Genomic DNA, 24254 nt, shown 5'->3' on the forward strand with positions numbered 1-24254 from the left:
AGCAGGCAGGGAAGTGGAGCTGAGTACATGATCACATCAGCCATAATCTTATTGAATGGTGGAGCAGGCTCGAGGGACCGTATGGCCTACTCCTGCTCCTATTTCTTATGTAATATGAGCTCAATACAGGATCTACAGACGCTGTCACAGGCGGGGCTGATGGTGGTTGAAGAGAGAGGGAGGGCGGGTGCTTGATTTGTCATACGCTCCTCCTGCTGTTTGTACTTGGCTTCCGCGTGCTATCAACGAAGAGTCTCGAAGTGTTCGGCGCCTTCTCGAATGCTTTTCCACTTTGAGCGGTCTTGGGCCACTCGGTGGGGATGTTACATTTTTTAAAGGAGGCTTTGAGAGCATTTTTTCTGCCCTCCTGGGACTTGCTTGTCGTGACTGAGCTCGGAGTAGAGTGCTATAGGAGCTGGTGCAATCTCCATCTGATCCCAGGACAGTTATTGGACCCAGCAGCTAGGCCCAACGCACCAATTGTTTTATGGCTTCATAAGCAGTGTGAACCTTCGCACATGTGGGCGGTCGGTTGTCCTGGACTGTCACGTGGTCAACCAGTCTCCAGTGTGCATTTGCCAGGAGGGGCGGTGGGGGAAGATAAAGGGACAGCCACCGAGTGTTGCTCGCCAAGTCCTGCAAGTGAGCGTGCATCTCCTCACTGTTAATGGGATACAGGCTGCTCTCTCAGGTGCTAATACCCCAGTACAGTGTCACCATGGGAAGGGCAGTCTTATCCACGGCTAGGCAACCAAGGCATCTGGATAGAGCTTGGCGGCAATATCTCAAGGCAATGGGTGTTCTGTGCACAATACATTGAAGGTTTGGATGGGGAATGATATTAAAAGGTGCTGTAACCAAATTTTTTTTGGGGGGGGTGGGGGTGAAGAGAGGGGGAATGGGGGAAAGAGCCGGGAGGCTTCACTCCTACATTGTAGCCAGCTGCAGGGGGTGAGACCACCCAGACTTCACCCACCCAAGCAGTTGGGAGTGGTGGGGTCGGGGTTGAATGACTTGTTGGGTCAGCTCGGAGCACAACACAGGTGGGCTGGGCTGTAAGTCACAAAGCAATTGATCAAGGGGTTTAAATGCACAGGGAAGCCAGAGTCACACACACATCAGCCAAGGTTCTGGGCAAAGGCAGCCAGCAAGCTCATAGCCCAGTCTGAATTTAACAAGGCACTTTGTCCAGAAACCATAGATTTGGCCACACGCTGGTTCTGCACCGCACTACAGAGAAGGTAACCTTCGCATGCGCACTTTGGCTGCCACTCCGGACCTCAACCATTCAATACTCTTCCACTTTACCCCGCTTTGTCACTACCTGACCACTCTCTCCTGACCTTATGTCTCTTTTCATCTCCACTCTCTCAGATACTCTGCCTACCCCAACCCTTCATTACTCTTCGACCTTCCTACTCTCCTGCCATTGTCCCAGGCTTGACTCCCTCCTCGATAAACCTGCAGCTTCCCTCTGCGCCTCTCGTCATCCTACGAAGGGCCCATTGAGGCCCTCGTCACTGCCTCCTTACGAGCAGCAACCCCGACAGTCCCATCCTCTCTCCCCAAACTTCCTACCCAGCGAGCCCACTGGGGGCCAATCTCCTTCCCATCCAACACCATCCCCAGCTCTGACTCTGTGGACACTGGTTGTGGGTCATCTATCACCAGCCCTCTCTGTATCTCCCTCCAGAATGTCTGTTCGCTTGTGAACAAGGCCCTTATCGTGGATGATTGCATCGACATCATGGCCCTGAATAGAAACCTTGTTGTTAAGGGGCAATGATGCCTTACCCTTCGCCGAAGCCTCCAAGCCCAGCTATACCTTCCACCACTTGCCCCTCTCAGACCACCGTGGCGGTGTAGCTCTCAACAACAACTTATTTATATAGCACCTTTAATGTGGTAAAACGTCCCAAGGCACTTCACAGCAGTGTTACAAGACAAAACATAAATTTGACACCGAGCCACATAAGAAAATACGGCAGATGACCAAAAGCTTGGTCAAAGAGGTAGGTTTTAAGGAGCATCTTAAAAGGAGGAGAGAGATGAGGAGGTTTAGGGAGGTAGTTCCAGAGCTTGGGGCCCAGGCAACAGAAGGCACGGCCACCACTCGTTGAGCGATTATAATGAGGGATGTTCAAGAGGGCAGAATTTGAGGAGCGCAGACATCTTGTGGGGTTGTGAGGCTGAAAAAGATTACCAAGATAGGGAGGGGCAAGATCATGGAGGGATTTGTAAACCAGGATGAGAATTTTGAAATTGAGGAAATCAAATTTCATCACCAAATCACAACTTAATCTGTCCCCTACTCCTCCGGCACTTTCTCCTCCTTTGAGCATCTCACCTTACTCCACCCCTCTCACCTCATTTAAAACTCTCATTCTCTACCACTCACACAAGTATGAGAAAAATTTTATTACCGATATTTGTTCACTACTTTCCTCCCTCTGTACCGAACGACTTCTCATCCTCGGTGATTTCAACTTCCATCTCAATTCAGCATGCTCTCCTAAGTTCACTACCCTCCTATCCTCCCTAATCTCTCCCTCCATGTAAACTCTCCAACCCATACCATCCCCCACCACCACCTATATCCGCCCCAGAAAAATCTCCCGACTCTCTTACAACTGCACTTCTGTTCAGTCTTTAGCCCTCCATTCACCACCACATTCCTGCAGCTACCGACCTGCTCAATCACACCCTCACCTCCACCTTTGATGCCCCAGTGCCTGTTAAAACTATTACTCTCTCTTGCATTGGCCCTCATCTTTGCTCCCTTAAGTCCAAGGGACGTAGACTTGAACGGATATGGTATAGCCATTCACCGCCAGATCTGTCTGGACCACGTAAAGCATTATCGGGTGGGTCCTGCTCTCCTCTGCCAAAATTGCTCACTATTCCAGGATCATTCTGAAATAGTGAGCGATTTTACAATCATTCTGGAATGTAAAGATAAACCCCAGCTTCTATTCTCCACTGGTAACCGTCTTCTTAAACCCCTCTCCCCAATCTCCACGCTCACCTCTAACAATAAGTGTGAGGAGCTCATGGACTTCTTTGTCTCTAAGATTGAGACCATCTGTTCAGCTGCCTCTAGCTCTTCCCTTCCTTCCCCTAGCCCACCACGTCAAACTTCCTCTAAGGAAGTCCCCTGCCCTAGCCCTGACCTTCTCCAGTTTCTCTCCGATCTCCCCTCGTGGCCTTTCCGAGCTCATGCTGTTTATGTGACCCACTTCCTGTTCTCTTGACTCTATTGCTACCAAACAGCTGACCACCCAAGTTCCTTTTCTGGATCCCATGTTAGCCGATATTGTGAACGGTTCTCTCTCCTCAGGTACTGTCCCCCTCTGCCTCAAATCTGCCGTCATCACCCCCCTCCTCAAAAAAACAACCCTGGACCCCTCCATCCTTAAACTGCTGCCCCATCTCCAACCTCCCTTTCCTCTCCAAAGTTCTTGAACATGTTGTTGCTTCCCAAATCCCTGCCCATCTTTCCTGCAATTTCAGTGCTAGACCTTGTATCATTAGGACAAAGATCTGTTTGAATACCTCTTTTGAATCCCTCCAATCCAGTTTCTGCGCCTGACACAGTAGCGAAACGGCTCTCAAAGTCACAATTCACATCCTTTGTGATGTGACAAAGGCAAAGATCCCTCCTCGTCCTTCTTGACTTGTCCGCAGCCTTTGACACGGTTGACTCACTATCGGACTTCTCTTGATCCCTCCACAGTCTCTAACTTGTCAGACTGCTTGTCCAACAGCCAGTCCTGGATGAGTAGAAATTTTCTCCAATTGAATATTGGGGAAGACCGATGGCATTGTTTTCGGTCCCTGCCACAAACTCCGTTCCCTAGCCACTGCCTTCATTCCTCTCCCCAACTCCTGTCTGGGGCTGAACCAGACTGTCCATAACCTTAGTGTCATAGGACCCTGAAATGAGCTATCCGCCTATTCCACCTCCGTAACATCGCCCGTTTCCGCCCTTGCCTCAGCTCACCTGCTGCTGAAGCCCTCATCCATTTGTTACCTCTAGACTTAACTATGCCAACGCACTCATGCTGGCCTCCCACATTCTACCCAATGTAAACTAGGTGATTATAACCTTAGTTTTGGTATCATCTTTGTCAATCTTTTTTGCACCTTCTCCAGTACCTCGATAGCCATTTTATAACATGTCGACCAGAACTGTTCACGGTACTCCCTCTGTAAATTAGAGGTGATCCAAAACTCGGCTGCCTGTGACCTAACTCGCACCAAGTCCTGCTTACCATCACCCCTGTGCTCACTGACCTACATGGGCTTATGGTTAAACAAGGCCTCGATTTCAAAATTCTCATCCTTATTTTTAAACTCCCCAATAGCCTCGCCCCTCCCTATCTCTGTAATCTCCTCGCCCACCCGAGATGTCTGTGCTCCTCTAATTCTGCCCTCATGAGCATCCCTGATCGTAATTGCTCAACCATTGGTGGCCGTGCCTTTGGTTGCCTGGGCCCTAAACTCGAACTCCCTCCCTAAACCTCTCCACCTCAAGACGCTCCTTGACCCCTACCTCTGATCAAGCTTTCGGGCACTAAGGGATAAATTGTAAGTGTTGCAAATAGGTGGTCAGAATTATGCTGAAGGTAGTGAATTTATCAGTATTAGGAGGGTCTGTATAATTGCCTATTTATGTAACATTTGCTTATGTAGGTATAGCACACATGTATAATGCATTAAGCTGAATCTGTAACCTCTGTAATACTTAAACAGCAAAACCAGCAGTTGTTGACCAGAAGTCTCTGAGGAAGAGATAAGGAAGTCAGTTTAGGCGTCTATTATACTGCGGCAAAGTGCAAGTCATGGAACAACACCATAGAAGATGGGCAATTGCATATATCACTGAGACAGTTTGATAAGAGTCGACAAATCAATGTAACTTCGCTGATAGAATTAGACCTATCGAGGATTTTGTAGGAGGGTGCTCCTCTCCAAAACCTTCATAAGTTCTACTTGAAAGCTCATGTATTTCGGAGGTTCCACGACTGAACCTTCGCTTGCAATTGCTCGTAATAAAAGCCGGTTGAACCTGGGATTTTGTGTGTTCACATCCGTGGTCGTTATAGTTAATCGACATCTCGCCCTTCTCCTGTTGTATATCAGTATCAGTTAGTCCACCTTGAGGGAGAGAAGCCTCCTTTTTACCACAACAGTTACCTGTGCTAATGGCTTGATGTCAATTTTTTTATCTCAATGCTCCTGTGAAGTGCCTTGGGACATTTCACTACGTTAAAAGGTGCTATATAAATACAGGTTGTTGTCTCTGCTGTTCAAGGGAAGGATGCAGGGTGTGGGGAAGCAGTATCTGGGTGGAACTACTGCTTTAACAGTATGGTGGCAAACTGGCCTGCGATCGAACCTGCACACTGCCCAGTCCTGTTATGAGGCAGTCCTGTGGTGGCTAGAGGTTTGACCAGATCCAGTCACACCCACAAACTTGTGGGAGCAAGGCACCTGATGCAGGTGGGCTGGTTTCCACAATGGAGCGATTGGCAGCTACAGCTGGCATGATCTTCTCAAACCAAAACGAATAGGAGGCCATTCGGCCCCTTGAGCCTGCTCCGCCATTCAATGAGATCATGGCTGATCATCTACCTCAACTCCACTTTCCTGCACTGTCCCCATATCCCCTGATTCCCTGAGTATTCAAAAATCTATCGATCTCTATCTCGAATATACTGAGCCTCCACAGCCCTCTGGGGTAGAGAATTCCAAAGATTCACCACCCTCTGAGTGAAGAAGTTTCTGATCTCAGTCCTAAATGGCCGACCCCTTAATCTGAGACTATGCCCCCTGATTCTAGACTCTCCAGCCAGGGGGATTTTATATGTTTCAATGAGATCACCTCTCATTCTTCTAAACTCTAGACAATATAGGTCTAGTCGACTCAATCTCTCCTCATAGGACAATCCCCCCATCGCAGGAATCAGTCTGGTGAACCTTTGTTGTACTCCCTCTAGGCAAGTATATCCTTTCTTGAGTAAGGAGACCAAAACTGTACACAATACTCCAGGTGTGGTCTCACCAGGGCCCTATATAAATGCAGTAAGACATCTTTACTCTTATGCTCAAATCCTCCTGTAATAAAGGCCAACATACCATTTGCTTTGATTGCTTGCTGTAGCTGCATGTTAACTTTCAGTGATTCGTGTACAAGGACACCAACATTTTCCAATCTCTCACCATTTAAACAATACTTTTCTATTTTTCCCTACCAAGGGGGATAACTTCACATTTCTCCACATTATATTCCATTTGCCATGTTCTTGCCCACTCACTGAGCCTGTCTAGATCCCCTTGAAATCTCTGTCTTCCTCACAACTTACATTCCCACCTAGCTTTGTATCATCAGCGAACTTGGATATATTACATTTGATCCCCTTATCCAAATCATTGATATAGATTGTGAATAGCTGGGGCCCAAGCACCAACCGTTGCGGCACCCCACTAGTTACAGCCTGCCAACCTGAAAATGACCCATTTATTCCTACTGTCTGTCAATCCTCAATCCATGCTAGTATAGTACCCCAATCCCATGGGCCCTAATTTTGTTCAATAACCTCTTGTGTGGCACCTTATTGAGTGCTGCCTTAAAATCCAAATACGCCACATCCACTGGTTCCCCCTTATCCATTCTGCTAGTTACAACTCTTGTTGAAACCCAGGATTGAACCAGGAACCTGTAGATTTTCAGTCGAATGCTATCCCAACTGAGCTATTTCGGCTCAAAAAACACTAACAGATTTGTCGAACATGATTTGCCATTCATAAATCTGTGTTGAATCTGCCCAATCTTATTCTTTTCTAAGTGCCCTATTACCACGTCCTTAACAGATTCTCGCATTTTCCCCACTACTGATGTCAGGCTAACTGGTCTATAGTTCCCAGCTTTCTCTCCCTCCTTTCTTAAGTAGCACGGTTATATTTGCTACATTCTAATCTGCAGGAACCGTTCTAGAATCTATGGAATTTTGGAAGATGACAACCCATGCATCTACTATCACTATAGCCACCTCTCAAAATGCTAGGATGTAGGCCATCAGGTCCAGGGGATTTATTGGCTTTCAGTCCCATTCATTTCTCCAGTACTATTTTTTACTAATTCCTTTCAGTTCCTCATTCTCTAGACCCTTGGTTCTTCACTATTTCTGGCAATTTTTTTGCGTCTTCTGTGAATCACAATCAGAAATTTGCAGCACAGAAGGAGGCCATTTCAGCCCATCATGTCCGTGCCGGCTGACCAAGAGCTATCCAGCCTAATCCCACTTTCCAGCTCTTGATCGTAGCTCTGTAGGTTACGGCACTTCAAGTGCACACCCAAGTATCTTTTTAATGTGCTGAGGGTTTCTGCCTCTACCACCCTTTCAGGCAGTGAGTTCCAGACCCCCACCACCCTCTGGGTGAAAAAAAAGTTCCCCTCAAAATCTCCGACCAATTATTTTAAATCTATGCCCCCTGGTTGTTGACTCCTCTGCTAAGGGAAACAGGTCCTTCCTATCCACTATCTAGGTCCTTCATAATTTTATACACCTCAATAAGGTCTCCCCTCAGCCTCCTCTGTTCCAAAGAAAACAAGCCCAGCCTATCCAATCTTTCCTCATAGCTAAAATTCTCCAGTCCAGGAAACATTCTTGTAAATCTCCTCTGTCCCTCTCCAGTGCAATCACATCTTTCCTGTAATATGGTGACCAGAACTGCACACAGTACTCCAGCTGCAGCCCAACCAGTGTTTTATACAGTTCAAGTATAATGTCTTTGCTCTCGTATTCTATGCCTCAGCTAATAAAGGCAAGTATTCCGTATGCCTTCTTAACCACCTTATCTACCTGGCCTGCTACCTTCAGGGATCTGGACATGCACTCCAAGGTCCCTTTGTTCCTCTACACTTTTCAGTGTCATACCATTTAATGTGTATTGATATCTTCCTGCAGTCTACAGCTTTCTTCTTCATTATCATCCACACAGCCGATTTTAGTATCATCTGCAAACTTCTTAATCATACCCCCTACATTTAAGTCTAGATCATTGATATATACCACAAAAAGCAAGGGACCCAGTACTGAGCCCTATGGAACCCCACTGGATACAGCCTTCCAGTCACAAAAACACCCATCAACCATTACCCTTTGCTTCCTGCCTCTGAGCCAATTTTGGATCCAACTTGCACTTTGCCCTGGATCCCATGGGCTTTTACTTCCGTGACCAGTCTGCCATGTGGGACCTTATCAAAAGCTTTGCTAAAATCCATATATACTACATCATACGCACTGCCCTCATTAACTCCCCTGGTTACCTCCTCAAAAAAATTCAACCAAGTTAGTCAGACACGACCTTCCCTTAACAAATCCACGCTGACTGTCCTTGATTAATCCATGTCTTTCCAAATGTTGATTTATCCCGTCCCTGAGAACTTTCTAATCATTTTCCTACCACCGATTGGCCTGAAATTGCTGGGTCCTATCCCTTTTTAAACAGACATACACAAAGTATTTGTTTAGTGTCTCTGCCAAGTGTAGATGCTGAGAAACAGGAGTAGGCCATTTGCCCCCCACCTTATCTACCTGGCCTGCTACCTTCGGGAATCTGTGGACCTGCACCCCACGGTTCCCCCACCCCATCCCCCTTTCCTGCCCAATCCTCATTCCTTTCACAGTCCAAAAATCTATTGATTTTAGCCTTGAATATTCTCAAGGACTGAGCATCCACAGCCTTCTGGGGTCGAGAATTCCAAAGATTACCCAGAGTGAAGACATTTCTCCTCATCCAGCTCCTAACTGGCCGACCCTTACCCGTGACTATGGCCCCTAGTTCTCGACTCCCTCTCAGCAATCTCTCAGCATCTACTCAGAATGCCCACTCAGAATCCTGTATGTTTTGATGGGATCACCCCTCACGCGAGTATAGACCCATTCTATTCAATCTCTCCTCAGGACAATCCTCTCATCCAGGAATTAATCTAGTGAACCTTCATTGCACCCCTCTAAAGGCAAATATATCCTGCCTTAAGCCAGCCATTCGACACGAGGCCAGAACAACCTTTAAGGAGGTGGGGGGCAGGAGTAAAATGACAAGTGTAAATACTTGTTTATTTTCAATTCAACATGTTTTGTATCCCTTGCAAGTTTGCCTTACTTGAACTTAGGTCACAGACTTAACTGAATATTAAATGTAATGATCGTCACTTTGCAAGATGTTCCCTTAATCTTGTTAACTAATTCTGGTTCATTACTAATCACTAACTCTAGCATAGCCTGTTCCCGTGCTGGTTCTAAAACATTGTCCCAGAAAAGTATACCAAAAACATTCTAGAAATTTCTAACTTTACTATTCTGCTTCTCCCAGTCTATGAGAAAATTAAAATCTATTACAGATATAATTATTGTTTTTGCTACATGCTTCCCTGCCCTTGTTATTTACCTATCCACCCTGCCCCCCAGTGCTGACCCTGCATAGGACCTCCCTTTATATACCTGGATGACCAGGTGAGGAGGGTCTCCAAGTTCACCCCCTGTGGCCAAGGTGTGCATTACTCAGGTGTATACAGTGTAGTTACGTGAAGGTTACAAACATGACATCACCTCCCCCCAACGTCCTTGGGTCAAAGATTGAGTCTTTCAGGCGATCGACGCTCTCTCATGGAGCGCCGCAGTTGGGGCTCTGGTAGTTGGGCCTTGGCATGCGTCTCTGTCGCCTGAGGTGATTCCGGCCTGTCCGGGCTGGCCGCAGGGACTGTGCATGCTGGTGAATGTCCTTGGTGCTCGTTCTCTGGCAGTGGTGTAGGTGACATCTCATGATCTTCCTCAGGTTCCTCAGTGTCCATGCTGAACCTTTTCTTTACTTGGTCACGATGTTTGCGGCATATCTGACCATTGTTATGTCTGACCACCATGACCCTATTCCCCTCTTTGCCTATTACAGTGCCCTCAAGCCACTTGCATCCCAAAGCATGATTGAAAACAAATACAGGGTCATCGATTTCTATGCATCTCCCCACTGAGTTGCGATCATGGCACGTGATTTGGGACTGGCGCTTGCCCTCAACAATGTCTGACAGGGCTGGATGAATGAGGGACAGTCGCGTTTTAAGCATGCGTTTCATGAGTAGTTCCGCGGGCGGGACTCATGTGAGCGAATGCGGCCGGGACCTGTAGGCCAGCAGGAGGCGCGATAGGCGGTACCGAAGGGAGGGTCGTTGAATCCGGAGCATGCCCTGTTTTATGATTTGAACCGCACGTTCCGCCTGGCCATTGGAAGCCGGCTTGAACGGTGCTGTCCTGACGTGTTTGATACTATTACCCGACATAAACTCCTGGAATTCATACCTAGTGAAACACGGGCCGTTGTCGCTAACCAGGATGTCCGGCAAGCCGTGGGTCGCGAAGACCGTACGCAGACTCTCCACAGTGGTGGATGTCGTGCACGAATTCAATATGATGCACTCGATCCATTTCGAGTATGCATCAACAACAATCAGAAACATTTTTCCCATGAACGGGCCCGTGTAGTCTACGTGAATACGTGACCATGGCCTGGTGGGGCCTCCCTGAGGGCATTTCCCAGCTGAGCACACGTCGTGCACCTGCAAACCCAGTGTTCCAGGTCTGAGTCAATTCCCGGCCACCACACATGTGACCGGGCAATGGCCTTCATCAACACGATGCCAGGGTGCTCGCTGTGGAGTTCCCTGATGAAAGCTTCCCTTCCTTTCTGGGGCATGACTACCCGGCTGCCCCATAGCAGGCAGTCGGCTTGGATGGAGAGCTCGTCCATCCGTCTGTGAAACGGTTTGACCTCCTCGGGGCACGCTCCGTGTGCGGGCGCCCAATCCCGGGTCAGGACACATTTCTTTATCAGGGATAGGAGGGGATCTCTGTTGGTCCAGATTTTGATCTGGTGAGCTATGATGGAGGAGCCTGCGGTGTTGAAAGCCTCAACGGCCATGACCATCTCTGCACTTTGCTCCGACTCCCCCTCGGTGATCACCAGTGGGAGCCTACTGAGCGCGTCAGTACAATTTTCAGTGCCTGGCCGGTGCCGTATGGTGTAGTCATACGCAGCCAGCGTAAGGGCCCACCGCTGTATGCGAGCTGACGCATTGGCATTGACAGCCTTGCTGTTGGACAACAGGGATGTTAACGGCTTGTGGTCCGTTTCTAGCTCGAACCTTCTGCTGAAAAGGTACTGGTGCAACTTTTTCACCCCGTAGACACATGCAAGTGCTTCCTTTTCAACCATCCCATATCCCCGTTCTGCCTGGGAGAGCGACCTGGAGGCATAAGCCACAGGTTGGAGTTGGCCCTCAGCGTTACTCTGCTGCAACACGCACCCAACCCCATAGAATGACGCATCACACATTAAAACCAGTTTCTTACAGGAGCTGTACAAGGTCTATACAAGGTCAACAGTTTATTAGAACAAAGCAGATTCCACGCCCGATTGAAAGCCCGTTCTTGACAGTCCCCCCAAAACCATTCACAACCCTTATGCAGGAGCATGTGCAGCGGGGCTCCAACAATGTGCTTAAGTTCAGCAGAAAGTTCCCGAAGTAGTTCAATAATCCCAGAAATGACTGCAACTCTGATGTGTTGCCGGGTCTGGGCACACGACAGATCGCCTCAGTTTTGGATTCAATGGGCCGGATCCCGTCTGCGGCAATCCTCCTGCCCAAAAACTCGAACTCTGGGGCCAAAAACACACACTTGGACTTTAGTTGCAAGCCTACCCGGTCTAGTCGGCATAGCACCTCCTCCAGGTTGTGGAGGTGTTCCTCAGTGTCTCGACCCATGATTAGGATGTCATCTTGTAATACGCTTGTTCCAGGGATGGATTTAAGCAAGCTTTCCATGTTCCTCTGGAAGATAGCGACCGCTGAACGAATGCCAAACGGACACCTGTTGTAAACAAATAGCCCCTTGTGCGTAGTGATGGTGGTCAGAAGCTTGGATTCTTCAGCCAGTTCCTGAGTCATGTAGGCTGAAGTGAGGTCCAACTTGGTGAACAGCTTGCCACCTGCCAGCGTGGCAAAAAGGTCCTCCGCTCTCGGAAGCGGGTAGTGGTCCTGTAGTGACACTCGGTTGATGGTGGCCTTGTAGTCGCCACAAATCCTGACTGAGCCATCCGCTTTAAGGACAGGAACGATGGGGCTTGCCCAGTCACTGAATTCAACAGGCGAAATTATGCCCTCTCTTAGCAGCCCGTCCAACTCACACTCAATTCTCTCACACATCACGGCTCTGGCTTTGTGGTGCACTGGTCTGGCATCTGCGGTGATGTGTATCACTACTTTGGTGCCCTTAAAAGTCCCGACACCTGGTTGAAAAAGTGGCTCGAATTTCTGTAGGACCTGTGAGCATGAACTTCGCTCCACAGATGAAATGGCGTGTACATCCCCCAATTTCTAGTTCATCTCGGCTAACCAGCTCCTCCCCAACATTGCGGGACCATTGCCCGGGACAATCCAGAGTGGCAGCTGGTTCTCCGATCCATTGTGTTGACCACTAAGTTTGCACTGCCTAGTACTGGGATGATCTCTCTGGTGTACGTCTGTGTGTTAATGCGTTCCAGTTTGGGCCATAGTTTAAAGCCCTTCTGCCACGGTAAACCCGGGGGCAGGAATCAAAACTCCCCTTGGGCTGTACTTGTAACTTCTTTTTTGTCTACATGAAGCACCATGATCTGTAAACACCTACATAGTGCCATGTACAATGCAAGGTCTGTTTCGTAATGCACGTTGAAAAGAAAAAATTTAAATGTACCGTCACCCATTCTGTGCACTGTAGTGACACATCTAATGTAATGTGTCAAATGTACTAAAATGTATCCCGTGTCGTACACAATTGTACTTGAAATGAAAAGCAAGGAAATGTATCGAACAGAACTGCTGTCAGCACCCAAATGTGGTGTATAGGATTGCTGACCGCAGCTAAACGTATTGACTGCTCTTTACTGTACAAATTTTTTATGAATACATTCAAGTATATTTTGAAATTAATAAAAAAGCTGTGGACATCTGTCACATGAACCCGCTGGACTTCAGCGTCTATAGCTTTGACCCAAGCATCACCCTGCCTTGCAGACTCCTCGTCTGGTTCCTCTGCCTCGTAAACTAGCCTCGCTATGGGCTTTCTGCACATTCTGGCCAGATGTCCACTGAAGTTACAGCTTCTGCAGATAGATTGCTGAAACCTACAGGTTCTCGCATGTTTGCCACCACATCTCCAGCATGAGCAAAGGAACTGTTAACAGGCATTCCTCTCAGATTGTCTCTTTGATTACTCCTGAGCACTCTGTTGCTGAGTGTCAATGGTTCCATCCCGGGACGCATTGTCCCTTGTGATGGCGTGAATTGCCGATTCCCCTTTCATTTCTCTGTTGCTGGCCCACCCTAGAGTCTGTTGCTGCCTGGGCAGTGTTGAATTACCCTTTCTCTGCTATATTAAATCCAAGGGCCAGGGAAAATCCCAGTATTCACACCTGATGAAACTCAAAAATGCAAGTTTGCAGAACCCTCCGGTCAGGACACCAAGTTGCTGTTGGATCATTGTTCCAGGACCAAGGACGATCAGGAGGTGGAGGAGCTGTGGACAGGGCCCCAAGAGCCGAGACTGCCAACCCTGACCCCAGCCTGTGTAACACGTATCAGGTGACACTAGCCGAGCCACAATTCCCTGGACGCAAAACTGCAATTGAAGTGACTGAAGCACAGGCAGCAATATGAAAAATTAAAACTTTAATTACAGTTGAATTCTCCACAAAACTCAATTATCCATTAAAATTAGATAAAATTAGATAAATGCAAGATTTGTCCATGTCCATTTTAAATGGCAGTATGTTGGAGGTGCATTTCCCTTTTAAATACACGCCACTGATTAAAGATTCTGTTCCCCCTGTACAATTGAGAACAGACTAGCCACACCTCTTGGTAAAGGCTCAAAGCAATCCGGTTCAGGAGCTGGAATGCCCCAGAGCCATGGTGGAGTTGGCAAAAGCCTAAAACAATATCCACTGATCGGGACAATCTGCTCAATAACATTTCTCAGCGGCACAGACAAAGACAACCCAGACTCATTGCAAACACTTGATGCCCCAAGCCCCCTCCAAGAGAGAGTTTGGAACCTAAAATGAGACATGCAATCAGTCAGTTACTGCTGCATTAGGGGGATTTAAAAAAAAAGTAGTTCACATCTGTAACTATAGTGGTTTGTATCTAAAGGAGACAGCTAGCTCCTGGAGATGAGAAATAAACAGGAAGATTTAACAGCTCAACATTTACACATTAGAGGTGCACCATTTTGCATTACACAGAATATAAAAATACTCTAGACAAGAGTGGCCATTACACACTGCAGCTTTGTACAGCATCAAAGTGTTAAAGAAATGGCCAGAGGTGATCAAAGCTTACATTATATTAAAATCTCTCGCTGTTTAAAAACATCTGAAACTTATTGCCTACTCCATCTTCATTCTGCTTCAGGTAGATTGATTTAACCATGACTAGTGGCCATCTATTGCCCTACTGAAGGTTGTCCAAGCACCCCCCAGGCCACTGCCTCTCCACCACCCACTTGGATGGCCCTCAGTAACCACCACAGTTGAAGCTCATCGAGCGGCTGGTTCTACCTCCCACCATCCTTTGACTCTTCTCTGGAAGGATTGGCCTCTTCACTGGATGCAGGGATTGAAGATCAGACTGTGGAAAGCCCTGAGAGAGTCTTGCCTTCATCAGCTCCCTAAACACATTTGGGAGAAAAGCCAAAATTAAAGGAATAATTAGCCCAAACACCATGTTGCATAGGTTGTTAAATTCAAGGCAACAGAAACAGGCCATTTATAGAGGCACTGGAGGCAGTTTAGAAAAGGTTCACGAGGTTGATTCCAGAGCTGAGGAGGTTCACTTAAGATAGGTTGAGCCTATACTCATTGGAGTTCAGATGAATGAGGTGATCTTATTGAAACTTATAAGATAATGAGGGGGCTCAACAAGGTGGATGGAGAGAGGATATTTCCACTCAGAATAAAGAGGCAGCCCATTTAAAACTGAGATGAGGAGAAATTTATTCTGAGAGTTGTAAATCTATGGAATTCTCTGCCCCAGAGAGCTGTGGAGGCTGGATCATTGAATATATTTAAGGCAGAGATACAGATTTTTGAGCGATGTGAGTAAAGGGGAGCGGGCAGGGAAGTGAAGCTGAGTCCATGATCAGATCAGCCATGATCATATTGAATGGCAGAGCAGGCTCAAGGGGCCAAATGGTATGTTCTCATGTCTCAGGTCAACACTGAACCACTGATACCACTCTCTATTGCTCCTTCACAATCTCCAGCTTTGAAGGCAATGTGCAGAAAACTGGGAGTAACCTGGGTTAACAGTGTCAAGGAACAGCAGAAGCACCTACAGAAACATCCATCACATACTGAAGGAGTGTAACCATCACACCAACTCAAGTGGGCATTCTTCATGTGAGCAGAGGTAGTATTGGGTTATTTCATGGGAGAACATCAGAACCAAACCCAATCCCATTATCCTCAGACGCACTTTCCAACTATGGTGACCGAACAGATCAAGACCTTGGAATTCCTGCTCTGCTCCCCCTCCCAGTTAGCCCAGGGCCAGAGGTCACAGTCAGACTAGAGCAAGGATTGAACCTTGCACCATCTTGTCTAATGGATCAATAAGTGGCCATGGCCATGACCCACACAGGCCGCAGGGAGCTAACCAGTTGTATTTATGAAGGTGCTATTTTTCCAACAAGCATTCAGCCCCTGCTGTTCATGTATAGAGAGAGGAACAGTTTATCCAGTTACAGAAATTCAACTCACCAAACTGGGTTTAAGGACCTCAAGGTTACCCATCTGCCAAAGATGGAGAGTTGTGTTCACTGATGGAAAATGAAAAACTGGAAACCTAAAGATGCAATGCTGGAAATACAGAGGGCAGTCAGCATTGGTCAAGAGAACAGGCTGGTCATGACCTTTTGGGTGTGTTCAGAACACAAGGGTATGCCCAAAACACATCAACATTCCTGGTCACAGTGCTGAATGGCCCACCGTGCATTTCTGGCATTATTCATCAACTGCTCAATGGAACAGCAGAGAATGAGCATCTGTAAACGCCCAGGACCTCACAACTGGACCACCATCTCCTGGTCATTCATCTCCCCCCCCCCACCCCACAATACAAGCAAAGATTGATTTACCCCCACCATCTCAATGCCAGGCTCAGGAGGGGGCAGAAGTTAGGAATGAGTTTTTTGGACCTCTTGTCCTTGCTTCTAGAAACTTACAACCATGCTGGTCACCAGCACTTGGGACAACATTTGCCCCCCTGCCCACCATGGTGAACAACCCAGGTTACCCCAGTCACTGAACACCCCAGGTTGCCCCCCACATTACCAATACCTTTCTAACATGGCAGTCCTGAAACGTTCCATGTTGAGCTCTTTCCGGAGTTGCGAGGCCAGCTTCCTGGAGTTCCTGTGAAGGACAGGATGTCGGGTCAGTCCCGCAGAGGATGGCCTCTCCACAGGATCTGGGCTAATCATCAGCTGGGTCAGGAGAGAACACAGCCATTAGAACAGGGACTGCCAGATTAGAAACATTTGCTCAGTTGTTGGCGTAAACAGGTGATTATTTGTATTCAAAGAACTAAAACTGTACAATATAAATTAAAATTATCTTTATCTGGAGACTTCTGATCTCATTATCAGACTTATTTTTGGAATTGAATAAAGGTTGCAGCAAGTGGTTAGCACTAAGCACTGGATACTACCTATTAGTGTCTTACATTATGAAAGGAGGACATAAGAAATGGGAACAGGAACAGGCCAATCGGCCCCTTGAGCCTGCTCTGCCATTCAATGAGACCAAGGCTGATGATCTACCTCAACACTTTCCTGCACTATCCCATATCCCTTGGTTCTCTCTGCCCCAAAATCTATCGATCTCACTCTTGAAGATACCAATCCACTGAGCATCCACAGTCCTTTAAAGAATTCAAAGATTTACAACCCTGTGAAGATATTTCTCATCAGTCCTAAATGGTCAACCTCTTATCCTGAGTCTGTGACCCCTGGTTCTAACCTCTCCAGCCAAGGGAAACAGCATCGACTCAGTCAAGCCTTCTTAAGAATTTACATGCTTCAATGAGATCACTTATCTTCCTTCTAAACTCCAAGAATTTCAGACCGATCTACTCAACCTCTCATCATGGGAAAACCCCAGGAATCAATCAAGTGAACCTTCGTTGCTCTATCTCCAAGGCAAGTCTATCCTTCCTTACGACAGGGACCAAAACTGTGCGCAGTACTCCAGGTGTGGTTTCACCAAAGCCCTGTACAATTGCAGCAGAACTTCCTTACTCTTGTACTCCAACCCCCTTGCAATAAAGGCCAACATACCACTTGCCTTCCTAAATGCTTGTTGAATCAGAAGGTTAACCTTCTGATTCATGTGCACCACCACCCAAATCCCCTTTAATACCAATACATAAAATGTCACACTTCCCCACATTATACTCCATCTGCCACCTTCTTGCCCACTCACTTAACCGGACTATATCCCTTTGCAGACTGTTCTCCGCTTACTTGCCCGCCTAGCTTTCCATAGTCAGCAAACTTGGATATATTACACTCGGTCCCCTCATTGATAGATTGTAAATAGCTGGGGCCCCAGCACCGATCCCTGCAGCACCCCACTAGTTACACCCTGCCATCCTGAAAATTACATGTTTATTCCTATGGTTTTCAGTTTGTTAACCAATCCAGGCTAATATATTACCCCCAATCCCAGCTAATTTATTACTCCCAATCCCATGAGCCTTAATCTTGTGCAAAAATCTAGTGTGACACCTTATCAAATACTTTCTGAAAATCCAAATATACTACATCCACTGGTTTCCCCTCAGCTATCCTGCTAGTTACTCCCACAAAAAACTCAATAGATTTGACAAATACAATTTTCCTTTCATAAATCAGTATTAACTATCTAATCATTTTTGCCTCTCCCAGGAGATCACATGGCTCCAGTTGGGGTGGAGCGTAGAATGTTCGCAGGGAGTGTCGCAGTTGTGCGATGCAGACTGGTTGGGCTGGGTGCTCTTTGCCTTTCCGTCATTGTTCATAGGTTTATATGTAACCTTCAGGATTGCTGACCAAGGGCCGTGCCGCTCTGTGTCAGCCGGTGTGGACACGATGGGCCGAATTGGCCTCCTGCGCTGTAAACTTCTATGTTTCTGTTATGATTTTCTAAGTGCCCCATTACCATGTCCTTAATAGATTCAGCATTTTCCTACAAATGTCAAGCTAACCAGCCTATAGTTCCCTGTTTTCTCTCTCCCTCCTTTCTTGAATAGCGGGGTTTGCTACCATCCAATCCATGGGGTCCATTCCGAATCTTGGGAATTCTGAAAGATCAAAACTATGCCTCTACTATCTCTGCAGCTTAAAACCTTCTAATGTTGGCCATCAGGTCCAGGGGATTGGTCAGCTTTTAATCCCATTAATTTCTCCAGTACTTTTTCCTCTATTACTTCAAGTTCCTCACTCCTGCAACCCTTGGTGCCCCACTACAATCAATCAGTAATGAGCTTTTAGCACAGGTTAGATAGTAAATTTCCACACTGCCCCAGTATTTCTCAACTTGCTGCATCTGACCACCATCCTTCCTATGGCCCTGATGCCATTTGAGGAGAGTTTTGTGGTGGGCCCATACCCACCAGAAGGTGGATAGGAGGTTTATTCACCAGCACGGAACACCTGCTCCTGGAGGCTAGGCTTACCGGCTGCACCGGGATCTCTGCTCCAGGGTCCAGTTAGGTGCCTTGGTCAGGGACATATTCCAATTCCACGGCAACGTGGAATTCCTGGCCTTCAAAAAAAGTCCACATTGACCCATTTTCTTAGCCAGGATCACCAAGCTCTGACAGCCTGCATACAAAATGGTATCAAAGTTAAAAACCCACCGACTGAAAAGGAGAGAAGTACAGGAGAAGTGCGGTACCAGAAAGGAGCTGTACACACTGTTCTATCCCCCATCCCATGCAATTTGTAGTTTCAATGGGAAAATGTCCATTCCTCAGCTCACCTGGACCCACCGTTTTATCTCAGTGCTGCGAAGCACCAGGTGACATGTTAGCTAAGTTAAAGGTGCTGAATAATTACAGGTAGTTATACAGAACACCTTGAACAGAAACGGCCCAACAAGCTTCTACACAAAGGGTGTGGAGAACACAGATGCCATGTTCAGATGGATTTTGCCTGAACTGGTCTTCCTTTTGCTAAAGAAGCCAAAATAAAAAGCAACTGTGACAAGTCAAGAGTGGAACCCTCCTTCTATTCCACAGGATGACTGTCGATAATGAGCAAGTTAATTGCACCATCTTACAGTTTGAGAAATCCACTGCGGGCATCATCTTTCATTTACCAATTGGATATCCAGGTATATCCGCATCACGAGATGGGCAATGACACCACATGGTTTAAGCAGCAAATGAGCTGTGTCCTGGCTGTTCAGGAGACCCCTCTCTATTTCACCACCAACTGGAGACCAAATACTACCTCAAGGATTGTGGATCACAAACCACGTGGCCCACTGCCCAGAGAATGGGCACAACCCAGGTATCTGCTCAGACCATCCTTGTGAGCAGTCAGGAGTGAGAGTTAGCTCACGCATAGAGACAGGAACACTGCAGGTAATGTTGGTGCTGGAGCCCACAGGCAAGCAGACAGGATTGTGTTGGCATTGACCTCTAGCAAGCTGAACCTTCCAACTGGGCTATGGCCCCACCGCTGTCCTCACCTTGCCCAAGTGGCCATTCTGCGAGCAGTGACTTTACTCATGAGCCCCTCCTCCTTCCCCTCCACCAATCTACTCAAGGATGTGAACGAAAGGTCACCAATCCGGCTGCTGGCAGGGGCAGAGTAGATGAACCTTTACTGCCCTCAGCTTCTGATCTGGGCATGCTCAGTACGAGCTCTGGACAAACGCACAATTCTCGACCACGGACATCCCTCACTGACCAGAGCAGATCCACGCCCACACCAAGTCAATCTTAAATCATATTGAAAAAGGATAATACTTACTTTCAATAGGCTGAAAAAGTCATGGGACAGCTGTTGTGGGAGTGTGGGCAGGTTGCCCTTCCTGATGTAATGCCAGGCCATGTCGTTCTGGGGCAGCTCCTCCGCTCCTGCTGCGAGGGCCATGGTCAGACCCAACGCAAAGATATCGGCCTTGGGCAAGTTGGAATAGTCCTAAAGGGGCAATGCATGGGGTTGGCTACAATCTTGTAAATAAGGACTATGTTCAGATAGAGTGCCAAAAGGTAAAGAACCTTGCATTTACAAAGCGTCTTTTGAAACTTCAGGATGTCTAAAAGCACTTTACCACTAATGAAGTACTTTTGGAGTGTAGTCACTGTTGTAATGTAGGAAATGCAGCAGCCAATTTGCACACAGCAAGCTCCCACACACAACAATATGATAATGACCAAATTCTTTAAAAAAAAATAGTGATGTTGGTTGAAGGATAAATATTGCCCAGGACACCAGGGATAACACTTCTGTTCTTTAGTGCCATTGGATCCTTTACATCCACTGAAGAGAGCAGACTCTGTCATAACACATCCTAAAGACAGCACCTGACGGAATGCTGCACTCCCTCAGTACTGCACTAGAGTGTCAGCCTGGATTACGTGCTCAAGTATTCAGACAATGCGTCCAGGGATTCAGACACCAGGATGGAAGGATACAAGACTATAAAGTACAACAAAACTCAAGCCGACTTGACATTTACACTAAATATCACTGAAATCAGCTTATTTGCAACACAGGTTCCTGTGGTCTGGCTGGCATTTTGTTCCTTACCCATCCCATGATAAAACATCTGCTTCAATTATAGGCAGAATCCACTCACCATTGGTTAAACCGAATTCATCCTGGACCCCACAGCATTGTAAACCGCGGAGTCCGGAGAGGGTTGTGTAAGGAGCTATTGTTCCAATCACAGATATCAAAGAGGGGTCAGAGGGTCGAGTAAGAAGGAGGAACTGAGGGAAATCCTTTAGTCGGGAAATTGTGTTGGGGAAATTGATGGGATTGAAGGCCGATAAATCCCCAGGTCCTGATGGACTGCATCCCAGAGTACTTAAGGAGGTGGCCTTGGAAATAGCAGATGCATTGAGTCATTTTCCAACATTCCATAGACTCTGGATCAGTTCCTATGGAGTGGAAGGTAGCCAATGTAATCCCACTTTTTAAAAAAGGAGGGAGAGAAAACAGGTAATTATAGACCGGTCAGCCTGACATCGATAGTGGGTAAAATGATGGAATCAATTATTAAGGATGTCACAGCAGCGCATTTGGAAAGAGGTGACATGATGGGTCCAAGTCAGCATGGATTTGTGAAAGGGAAATCATGCTTGACAAATCTTCTGGAATTTTTTGAGGATGTTTCCAGTAGAGTGGACAAGGGAGAACCAGTTGATGGTGTATTTGGACTTTCAGAAGGCTTTCGACAAGGTCCCACACAAGAAATTAATGTGCAAAGTTAAAGCACATGGGATTGGGGGTAGTGTGCTGACGTGGATTAAGAACTGGTTTGCAGACAGGAAGCAAAGAGTAGGAGTAAATGGGTACTTTTCAGAATGGCAGACAGTGACTAGTGGGGTACCACAAGGTTCTATGCTGGGGCCCCAGCTGTTTACATTGTACATCAATGATTTAGAAAGCATGGCAGATGAAGTATAATGTGGATAAATGTGAGGTTATCCACTTTGGTGGTAAAAACAGAGAGACAGACTATTATCTGAATGGTGACAGATTAGGAAAAGGGGAGGTGCAAAGAGACCTGGGTGTCATGGTACATCAGTCATTGAAGGTTGGCATGCAGGTGCAGCAGGCGGTTAAGAAAGCAAATGGCATGTTGGCCTTCATAGCAAGGGGATTTGAGTACAGGGGCAGGGAGGTGTTGCTACAGTTGTACAGGGCATTGGTGAGGCCACACCTGGAGTATTGTGTACAGTTTTGGTCTCCTAACCTGAGGAAGGACATTCTTGCTATTGAGGGAGTGCAGCGAAGGTTCACCAGACTGATTTCCGGGATGGCGGGACTGACCTATCAAGAAAGACTGGATCAACTGGGCTTGTATTCACTGGAGTTCAGAAGAATGAGAGGGGACCTCATAGAAACATATAAAATTCTGACAGGGTTAGACAGGTTAGATGCAGGAAGAATGTTCCCAATGTTGGGGAAGTCCAGAACCAGGGGTCACAGTCTAAGGATAAGGGGTAAGCCATTTAGGACCGAGATGCGGAGGAACTTCTTCACCCAGAGAGTGGTGAACCTGTGGAATTCTCTACCACAGAAAGTTGTTGAGGCCAATTCACTAAATATATTCAAAAAGGAGTTAGATGAGGTCCTTACTGCTAGGGGGATCAAGGGGTATGGCGAGAAAGCAGGAATGGGGTACTGAAGTTGAATGTTCAGCCATGAACTCATTGAATGGCGGTGCAGGCTAGAAGGGCCGAATGGCCTACTCCTGCACCTATTTTCTATGTTTCTATGTTTCTATGTTTCTAGACGAGGGGATTAAGTGTAGTATCTCCAAATTTGCGGATGACACTAAGTTGGGTGGCAGTGTGAGCTGCGAGGAGGATGCTATGAGGCTGCAGAGTGACTTGGATAGGTTAGGTGAGTGGGCAAATGCATGGCAGATGAAGTATAATGTGGATAAATGTGAGGTTATCCACTTTGGTAGCAAAAACAGAGAGACAGACCATTATCTGAATGGTGACAGATTAGGAAAAGGGGAGGTGCAACAAGACCTGGGTGTCATGGTACATCAGTCATTGAAGGTTGGCATGCAGGTACAGCAGATGGTTAAGAAAGCAAATGGCATGTTGGCCTTCCTGCCCCTGTACTCAAATCCCCTCGCTATGGAGGTGTTACTACAGTTATACAGGGCCTTGATGAGGCCACACCTGGAGTATTGTGTACAATTTTGGTCTCCTAACTTGAGGAAGGACATTCTTGCTATTGAGGGAGTGCAACGAAGGTTCACCAGACTTATTCCCGGGATGGTGGAACTGACCTATCAAGAAAGACTGGATCAACTGGGCTTGTATTCACTGGAGTTCAGAAGAATGAGAGGGGATCTCAGAAACGTTTAAAATTCTGACAGGTTTAGACAGGTTAGATACAGGAAAAATGTTCCCAATGTTGGGGAAGTCCAGAAGCAGGGGTCACAGTTTAAGGATAAGGGGTAAGCCATTTAGGACCGAGATGAGGAGAAACTTCTTCACCCAGAGTGGTGAACCTGTGGAATTCTCTACCACAGAAAGTTGTTGAGGCCAATTCACTAAATATATTCAAAAAGGAGTTAGATGTAGTCCTTACTACTAGGGGGGGGATCAAGGGGTATGGCGAGAAAGCAGGAATGGGGTACTGAAGTTGCATGTTCAGCCATGAACTCATTGACATTGAATGGCAGTACAGGCTCGAAGGGCCGAATGGCCTACTCCTGCACCTATTTTCTATGTTTCTATGTTTCTACTGGGATCAAAACTGGCATTGAACAGGAAAAAGTGAAACTCTTGCCCCACCATTTTGTTTTCCGCAAAGGCAAGATTCATGTTGCAAGACCAATAGTTGCCGCTAGCGTAATGGGTGCGACAGCAATGTACAGATACACCAACAGACCAACCACATGGGCTGTTCCAGCCAATCGGTACAATGCAGGAGATTGGTCTAGTTTTTAAACACATTGAATGGACTGCAAAAATAGTCCACCTTATCCAGTTGTAGTTTTGCATCAGTTTTTCCAGGGTAGAGATAAAATACATTGGACTGCAAACCAGTTTATAGGATAGACCTTAAGACAGCGAAGGCACCTCCAACAGAGACTTGAGCAAGAGAGACAGCTGCTGGAGATCTTAGAGAAAGTTATGGTGGAGGAACTTCCAAGGTAAATAAATGTAGATAAAAGGTACACTCAACTTTTCCCAGCAAAGCCAGAATAAATATAACCTGGTGAAGTGAATTTTAAAGAGATTAGGAAGATCTTCTGTTTTCAAAGTGAGAATTATGGGGAATAATCTATTGAGCCAAGTTATTGGGACAAGTTATTGGGACAGTGAAAATGTACTCGGATGCCAGGCAGGATGAGCGGCAATAGACTGGGCCTTTATCAGATTGCTCTTCAAGCTTTAGGTCCTCCTTCAC

The 24254-nt window shown here is 46.9% G+C and overlaps 1 protein-coding gene across 1 annotated transcript in view; it reads right to left on the reverse strand.

Moving 5' to 3' along the window:
• Positions 1-13794: 13794 nt before the first annotated feature.
• Positions 13795-24254, reverse strand: part of LOC139281545 (wee1-like protein kinase 2) — a 35193-nt gene continuing 24733 nt past the window's right edge. The window contains exons 9-11 of the mRNA XM_070901710.1: positions 20118-20288; positions 16438-16583; positions 13795-14768 (exon numbers count right to left, since the gene is read on the reverse strand). Of these exons, the coding sequence (XP_070757811.1) occupies positions 14615-14768; positions 16438-16583; positions 20118-20288 (471 nt within the window). The 3' untranslated portion in view covers positions 13795-14614. The remainder of the gene's footprint in view (positions 14769-16437; positions 16584-20117; positions 20289-24254) is intronic.

The sequence above is a fragment of the Pristiophorus japonicus genome, chromosome 15 (genome assembly GCF_044704955.1).
Source record: "Pristiophorus japonicus isolate sPriJap1 chromosome 15, sPriJap1.hap1, whole genome shotgun sequence".
Taxonomy (NCBI): domain Eukaryota; kingdom Metazoa; phylum Chordata; class Chondrichthyes; family Pristiophoridae; genus Pristiophorus; species Pristiophorus japonicus.